Genomic DNA, 9230 nt, shown 5'->3' with positions numbered 1-9230 from the left:
TTCTTGGAAAATGACAATTTCCTAAAAAGTAGGGATTGGGCTAGTTATTAAAACTAAGTAAGTGCTGTGCAAAGGATATTGATTATACCAAACAAATCGTTTAAAGTCATGTTTACAGTTTGAAAATGACCATCAAGGAGACAGTATGCTGTCAGTGATAAGTCAGAGAGAGAACAGAGTGCAGCATGCTCTATCAAGCCCAAAGCACTCACAATAATCGACTTCAAAAAATGTACTTAAAAAATGTGATGAGATAAATAAGTCTGTTTCATCCTAGAGTGATCTCTGACCAATCACAGCCACTCGGCACCACCATAATGTTCCTTATATTCATTCAATAAATATTTATTGAGTTACTCCTATGGGAAAAGCACCAAGTACACTAAAGCCCTGTTCCCCAAAACACAGCTCTGAACTGAGAGATGAAAGCCCTGCTTTCACAGAGCTCACAGCCTCCTGAGGGGAGACAGCATAAAAGTGTGCCACACTGCAGGAAGTTTACAAAGCAAAGCAAAGCAGGGGCGGAGAAGAGGAGCCCTGGGGGAACAGGAAGACTCCCTCAGAACAGGCCCAGGAAGGCCTCACCAAGAAGGTGTATTTGACACTTGGGGCGGACATTTGAGGGACTAAGAGAAGAAAGTGTTTGGGACGTAAGTGGGATGAGGAAGTGGAAAGGCCCTGAGGTGGGAGCAGGCCTGGCTTAGCTGAAGGACAACAAGGTCACAGCGACTGGAGCAGAGTGAGGGGTGAGGAGGCAAGAGGTGCAGGTGCCAGGCCAGATCCTGCAGGCCCTCAACAGCTCATTGTAAAACCTCTGGCTCCAATTCCAACAATTCTCAATGAAACAATGAATGCAGGTCACAGAGTCAGCTCAGAGGGCTTCTGAGACATAAAGTTGGCACCCTCCTTCACCAATAGCTGAATCACCAAATCGAGCAACACAGGTCCCAATAGAGGATATTGGGACCATATCCCACATCTCAACCATTGACAGAATTTTAGCTTTTGAGGATTTCCCTGAGAAAAGCACATCCTTGGATAACTTAAAAAGTGGACTATTCATCTATCTCCTGCAAAGTACACAGGGTCCATTTATTTCTGTGTGACTTTGTTCTAAGATAATTAACTTGCTTTCTCTGTCATTAAGTTTCCTTTTCTACAAAATGGAGTATCACCTGTATTTGGTTTGCAAGTATTTGTGAATCATTTTAAGCTCCTTGGAAGAAAATCACTACAGAAATTTGATGGAATATCATCATACACTTCTCTAACAACAATACCCTGCTATCAATTCTGGTTCCTGACAGAACATTTATAATAGTACATTGCTCATTTATAACACCTTTTCCTCTGTTGGAGAAGGAAATGGCAACCCACTCCAGTGTTCTTGCCTGGAGAATCCCAGGGACAGGCGAGCCTGGTGGGCTGCCATCTGTGGGGTTGCACAGAGTTGGGCACGACTGAAGCGACTTAGCAGCAGCAGCAGCAGCAAGGGAGAGGGGGAAGCACATAAAAGTTCCAATAAATACTTCTCAGTGGATAAAATGTAAAGGCTTTTTTTTATTGAAAACAAAAACAAAACCTTGAGCCTCAGGGATATCTTTAAAACTGTGTAAAAAGTTAACTATGACTAATTTGTAGATAAAGAAAATTACAACACACACACACACACACCATTTACCACAAAAACCAAGGAAATGCCTACCCCTGGAATCAGCTCAAAGGACACTAAATAGCCTGATAGGGGCAATAACCAAGGGCACAGCTCATTCATTGCTTCCTACAACCAGACAGATTAATGAATTTGAACTTACAACAATTCTGCGGGATTTCCACATGAAGTACAGAATGATTATTTATACAAATCTGTCTGATGGGTACTTTTACATGAGATATCTCCTTAACCTGAAAAACTATCAATAAAAATATCTGCAGCTTCCTTCTCTCTTCCGGGTGCCACGCTTCTGACAACAAAGTCAAGTCAAGCTGGGAACCCAGGAGGCAAGCACCTCAGCCTGCTTGTGTGCACAGAGGGTTTACATCCGATGGTATACTTCTGACTACATTCCAAAGTCAACTATAAATTAACTGAATTTTCTGCACCCCCCACTAACATAAATAACTGAGAGTTGACTGTACTTCAAATAGTTATACTTCTTTTAAAGGCTGGCCTCAAAGCTACAAAATCTTTGAAATCTCTGCTTCCAAGAAGCTCTGACTTGAGCAATGACAGTTGGATGCATGCTACGTCAAAGTTTATTATTTCATGTTCCTATGTGAGATAACTTACTGTTATAAAATGAAGAGAAAGGTAATGATAATTGTTACACTAAAACAGATATACCAAGTAAATAACATTCTGATTTACAAATGTCTTTGTAAATTAAGCACAAATGAAGAGAAATAGAAGAAATACATACAGTTTGGATTAACTGCAGAGAACAGTACTCATCATCTGCATTCTCTTCTGTTCTGGAAATAAATTCATCATTTATATAAGGCCTACCCTGGTGTTCATCTGCAGCATTTTAGATATACAAAATTTTAGAGTGAGGAAAGCATGAGCTCTGGGGTTCAAGCTCCAGCTGTGCCACTTACTTTTAGACTTTGGCAAATAGCTTGAGACTCACTTTGATCCTCCGTTTCTTTACCTATAATATGTGAAAATAAAAGTACTGTATGTCTACTGTATGATATCACTTATATGTGGAATCTAAAAAATACAACAACTAGTGAATATAACAACAACAAAAAAAGAAGCAGACTCACAGAGAACGAACTAGTGGCTCTCCCAGTGGGGGCAGGGAGGAGGAGTGGCAATACAGGGCTGGAAGAGTAGGAGGTACCAGTATTACGTATAAAATAAGCTACAAGGACATATTGTACAACACAGGGAATATAGCCAATATTTTATAATAACTATAAATGGAGTCATACCTTCAATAATTGTGAATCACTATATTGTATATTCGTAACTTATATGCTGTCCAGTGTGCGCTTAGTCGTGTCTGACTCTTGCAACCCCATAGACTGTAGCCTGCCAGGCTCCTCTGTTCATGGGGTTCTTCAGGCCAGAATACTGGGGTGGGTTGCCATTTCCTTCGCTAGGGCATCTTCCAGACCCAGGAATCGAACCCGGGTCTCCTGCATTGCAGGTAGACTCTTTACCGACTGAGCTACGAGGGAAGCCCTGTGACTTATATAATACTGTACATTAACTCTACTTCAGTTAAAAACACAATTAAAAAACATCTGCCCTAGTCTTAAAAAAAAAAAAGGACTGTATTTCTCTCTTGAAGGTATAATGAAGATTCAGTGAGCTAATACATGTAAAGTGCATGGCACGTTAAAGTTCAGTTATGCAGACGCAAATCTAAAGCCTAGAAAGGTAAAAAACTATCTTGTCACCCAACTACTTAGTGGCAGGATTGGAGCTAAAAGTCAAGTCCCTTTAGTTATAGTTTAATCACTTTGTCAACTGCAAGTTTGCTATACAGCATTGTCTCTCTGGCTTTGGCCAAAACTTAAACTATGAAGTTTCCTCTTCCTCCCCAAAACGTTCACTTCAGGCCCTGACTATAAATAAAGCGAGAATGCAAAGATAGGATAACTATGTGTTGACTAATAGGTAAATGGAGGGGCAAGCAGAGACACCACGCAAGGGGGAATTTATTTGTGCAGGAGGTGTTCACTGCTGCTGGCCAAATGCTGCACTACCACAGCTTCCATTGTAGGTCTGAAGCCTCAGGGCAGCACATTCTAATCTTGATCATAACTTTAACCTGGAGTCTAAGAAAATCCAGGACAACCAGCTGAGCAGGAAGAATGTGATGGTGAAAGAATCAGTGACCTCTCCTGCACTACACTAAGATCCTCTTGGGCTTCTGCTTTGAGGAGAAGGAAAATGAATTTTGGGGTGTCCCTCTAAGTCACGTTTATTAATAAAGAGCAAGAATGGAGAAAGAAAACAGGACTGTAATCATTTTTAGAAGTGGTAGCAACAATATCACTAAGAAATAATATAAACAAATGTTGATAAGAGGTTAACAAACCAGAAAGCTGGACAATGGGACAGCACGTAAGCTCCAGCTCATTTTCCTTCTACAGTTGTATAAACCAGGAGAAAAAAAGAGTATATTCGAAAGAATGGTCGAAACAATAACAATAATAGTGTAATCACTCCCAGTGTCTTTATCACACTGCCAAGTAATTAGTTTCCTTGACATGAATTTGTGTGTGTGTGTGTCCCCCACATTCTGCTTTTTCTTTGAGATATAATTGATATATAACACTGTATTATTTTCAGGTGTATAATAAGATTTGACATACATATATATTGTGAAATGATCCCCACAATAAGTTTAGTTAACATCCATCATTACTTGTAATTATAAAAAAAATATTTTTTTGGACCTGGATTTTTGATGGCTAGTTAGGGAAATACTGAGATGGAAGAGTGGTAGAAGGTTATCCTAAATATAAACATTAAATGGGAAACAGATTTAAAAAGGAGCAGGAAATCAGAAAAGAGGGAGAGACACAATTTTGGCAAATATAGAGGAAAGCTAAGAAGTAAACACTTTAAAGACAATGGCAAACCCGCACAGGGATTTGAAATAATACGGTTGTGCAGAGAAGCAGCTCTTGGGCCAAATAGGAAGGAAAACAATATAATTTGGTCAAGACTCAGATGGGAGTTTTCAAACAGACAAGAGACGATTTGAGAAATGAAAGAAATATGGCAAGGCAACATTTCCTCTTTTATTTTGACTTTCTTATAGTACTTTAAAGAGAATATTATCATTTAAGACTCTGAACATATACTGTACAATGGATATAACTCTTGGTAAAGAGAAAACTGAGGAATAAGAATCAGGACAAAAATTCACCAAGACCTGGTCTTGTATATATAGTCACCAGATGAAGCTGAGACAGACAAAATAATTTTAGGAAAAAGTTCTGTGGTCTATTTTATTATTAAACAGAATAATAATATCTGGGGCATGCTGTCACAGATGTTTCTCTTTGTTTAAGGAAAATCCAAATTGTAATACAAATGAAAATCCAGTTAATTTGGTCCTTATGAAATAGTACATACACTGAAATAACTGAACAAAATGTAAAGACATGTCAGATATTAGGAAACTTCTGGAAATTACAGAAACCACAATAACGCAGTCATCATTATTTTTTTAAATCATTGTCCTCATAATTTCACATTTCCCAATGCATTGCATGCCCAATTTTACAAAGCCTTAACTGTATCTTTGAAGATAATCAAGCTTAACAGGCAGCTAGAATAATTCATAGGTAGAAGGATATATAGAATTATCCAAAATTCTGCAACGCCAACAGAGAAAACTGTCTTTGGATTTGTGACACCAGGGGACAGATATCCACCAAGAAAGCTAAAGTGCAGCAAAGCACAGCTCTAGGACATTTAAACAGAACTTGAGCTGAGTGGAAGGCTTGGTTAACCACAGTTGAGTAAACCTGTGTTGCAGTGTAATCTGATAAGGAACAAACAGCATGGATTCTAGAAGTGTACACCATGTGTCCCTAACACGCTAGACTTCTTTGAAAGAGTTAATCAAATAGTGGATAAAAAAGAACTGATGCATCTCATTCAAAAGTTTTTAAGTCTCTCATTAGAGATTATTAAGAAAATTTAGTAATTATTGTGGATTAAAACTTGATTAATAGACAATAAACCAGGACCAATACTGAAAATCTCCAAAGATTAATACTAAGCTAGTATACAAATTTATTATTGACCCTGACATAGAAGAAGCTTGCACGGAGAGAAAAGGTGAAGAAAAGACTGAAAATTGCCAATGATGCCAACTATCTACTGGAAAGCCTGGAAAGGTCCTGCTAAATAACAATGAAATTCGTTCTTCACAAAGTGAAGAAGCAATACTTAAAGGACAATGGTAGACTCAAAGTTAATATGTGGAAAAAAAGGATTAAGCAACACTTACCAGTATGAGAAAAAGGGCAAAATAGGAGAAGACATGATAAAGATTGACAAAGTAATAAATCGCAAAGAGAATGCCAGCTAATATCTCTTACATACCTTTTCCTTTATGAATATACAGAAACTTTACGTAGAGATGTATTATAATAGAAGACAAAAAATTTAAAATAAAAGAGGACACTATTTAACGCAGCATATAATTAACCCATTGAACATGCTGCCACAGGATATTAATAAGGCACAAAGTTTAGTACAGCTTCCAACGCCTCAGAGCTACCAGAATATGATTCCATCCTGAAATTACTTAGGGCAAGAAATGAAAATGGAGTACATACCTCATGCTTCAGGGTATTAACCAGGCTAAGTCAGGAAGGAAGTTTGTATTCAAAATGATTTATGGTTTCAACGTTTAGATATTCCTAAGTCTGTCCTAAAGTTCAAATTAAATAGACTCTTTTCCAAAAATTCTTACACTGTTTTTTCCAGATATATTCTTTTTGCCTGTCTATTTATCTAAATAGCAGAGCCCTCCTTTTCACCCAATTCTTCTTCCACTTCACTTATCCCAGCTTCAAAACATTGCCCAAGAAGTGATCGTGAAGAGCCACTAAGATATACATAAAACTCTGTGTTGGGCAAAGAGAGTTCTATAATTTGTTAAATTTTCTCAGCTTTTCCCTTTGGGTGGACCAAAATTTAAATTTATACTATATTTTGGTTCTGTTCATATCACGCAATAAAAATCTGAGCTTGATTTAACAACATTTTCACCTGTGACCGAGAGCTGCAGCAAGAAATGTCCTTTGATAAAATGAATTTTAATCAATAAGTAATATAATTTTATAGAATAAGATACTAAAATGCCGCATTAAAAAGGCAGAGCCCTCCAGGCTCTACATTTGGAGGGTGGGGGTAGGGGGTATGAGCAATTCATCTATGAAATGCTATGGCCTCAGTCAGTTCATAAATTAAACACATATAGAGCAGGCTATGAATGAGTTATAGGCAAAATTCACAACTGCAAAGCCTAAGAAACTGTCTGAAAAACTCCGTGGGTCAATAAAACACAGATGTTAAATTTAAAATTTTTGAAAATAATAAAATTAAGTGTAGACAAGTCTAAAGTGGTCAGGAGGCAGGTTTACAGCTTGTGTCCATTTTGTAATCCAATCCTCTCCATTTGGGGCTTAGCAATAGGGGGCCACACATGGTATAAGGCCAACCGTAGCATTCAAGCTTGACTGATTTTTAAAAGTGACACAGTGATCAAATATGCTCCAAAGGCATTCTAGAACATCAGGGTGCTGCTGACCATCAAAATCAACCTTAGTGCTCACCTCAAATCTAAAACAGGATATAAGTACACTCTTTGAGTTAATTAAATACAAGCCCATATATTTCATCTATTAAAAAAAAAAAAGTGTCCAGAATATATCACTTGCAAAGAAAGGTCTTATTATGTAATATAGTGTAATACCAGAGTTAAAAATAAGCAGATGATCTTATAAAATACAGCATTTACGTTTCTTCTAGAGTATAAACTCAGAATTTGCTTTAGAATGTCAATAAGTAACATGTTTAACAAGATGAAACAAATAGAAAGCCAGGCAGCAGAGCCCTTCTGTGGAATTCGATTTGGAAGACAAAACAAGGAAGGTATATTTCAAACAGATGGAAAGTGAAAAATAATAAAAGTCATCCTTACCTGCATTAATTTTCCTTCTGCTGGAGTTATTTCAGCAACACCAGCAAACACGCCTTCCAAAGTGAGATTCAGTTTTCCTGTGGGGTCCATTTTCAAGGGGATCACTCTGATAATAGCCTTCTGCTCAGCTGATCTTTCAGACTCCACCGCTGCTGCCAGTACCAGTCCCGTGCGTCCAAAGCCTGCCTGCAGGGTAGCCATCAGCAGCCAGGGCCAGAGGGCAGCCAGCTGTAGCTGGTGGCCACCACTCATGCTACCAGCTGTAGCGATGCACTTCGGCCATACATACTGCTTCCAGTAGCTAAGACCAAACGCAGGTTCTCAAATCCAGACAAATGGAGGAAAAGAAACTTCTGCGTCCGTTTCAGAAAGCCGAGTCGTAGTTTTGGCCCTTCCTTTCTCTAAAGTATATTCCCAAGGACAGGTGGTATTCCTGCTCAAGCAGGCAAGAAGGTTATTGTCAGCCTACTTCTGCTTCAGGTATGTCATTTTCTCCCATCTTCACTACGATTAGTAAAGATATCGCACTTCTCTTTGGAATTTTCAGTGTTGCTTGAGGTTGAATGTCACATCCTGAATTTTTATTATGTCAGATCACCTGGTGCTGGTCTTCCATATGCAACAAGTCCTCGAGCCACTAAACCCAATGTTAATGAACAAAACAAGGCAAAGTAAACGACCAAGGCCATGCATCAAAGGTGAGAGTGAAAAACTCCAGCTCAGAAAATGAAGAGGTGGCCCCTTTAAGTTACAAAACTTGTCAATGGTAAAAGACTAAAGATCACAGAGCTTCTTTTTTAAGGGGAAGGAGAGGGAACAATATTTCAGACCACACCTTGAGAGATGGCCAAAGATGCTACATGTATTCATAAAAGTTTCAACATTAAACTGTATTTCAGTGTAGCCAAAGTTCCAGGCCCACTGAACCTATAACACTTTTCATGAACTTAAATATACTATGAGTTTTAAATTTTCTACCTAGATTTGCCAGTAAGTTAGGTGCTAATTTATGTCTTCACATATTCACAGGATAAATCTGAGCATCACAATCTTTTCCAATTTTCATAATTCGAAGAATATTTGAAAAGGTTGGCTTTCCAATTATCTTTTCCGGTTGAAATTCATATTTCTATCTTTATTTTCCTTTCTATCTTAGGGATTCCTCCTTTTATTCTCCTACTTGAGAATGCCAAGCACTGTGATTTCCCATGAGATGCTTTTGGAAACTACTTTATTATCCAGATCTTATAATCTGTAATTTTCTGGGTTCATAGTAAAACAAAGGACTATTCCTAACACGTTTTCAAATTCCTTGAGGGGGTAGGGAATAAAAGATAGGGGGAGTGAGGAGGTGATTAGTCTACAGGCTCTAAGTAGAATGCCCTGAAAAAGTAAAAATAATCCTGAGTAGAGTAGATCTGTGCTATTTCTAGGCGCACTTGAGAATTTGGGTCTTTGTACAAACAAAATCTTATTCTAAGATTTCAAAATGTGCACCCTTAAGTAAATATAAATGCACTTCAACCACAAAGCCCACTGTGTTCAGAG

At 38.1% G+C, this 9230-nt stretch overlaps 1 protein-coding gene across 1 annotated transcript in view; it reads right to left on the bottom strand.

Annotated features, from left to right (window-relative positions):
• RNF43 (ring finger protein 43) overlaps positions 1 to 8379 on the bottom strand; it is a 65282-nt gene extending 56903 nt beyond the window's left edge. The window contains exon 1 of the mRNA XM_010861721.1: positions 7683 to 8379. Coding sequence (XP_010860023.1) covers positions 7683 to 7934 — 252 coding nt within the window. The 5' untranslated portion in view covers positions 7935 to 8379. The remainder of the gene's footprint in view (positions 1 to 7682) is intronic.
• Positions 8380 to 9230: the final 851 nt, after the last annotated feature.

Source organism: Bison bison, unplaced genomic scaffold, assembly GCF_000754665.1.
Source record: "Bison bison bison isolate TAMUID 2011002044 unplaced genomic scaffold, Bison_UMD1.0 scf7180017864472, whole genome shotgun sequence".
NCBI lineage: Eukaryota > Metazoa > Chordata > Mammalia > Artiodactyla > Bovidae > Bison > Bison bison.
This window is presented reverse-complemented; position numbering and strand designations above follow the sequence as displayed.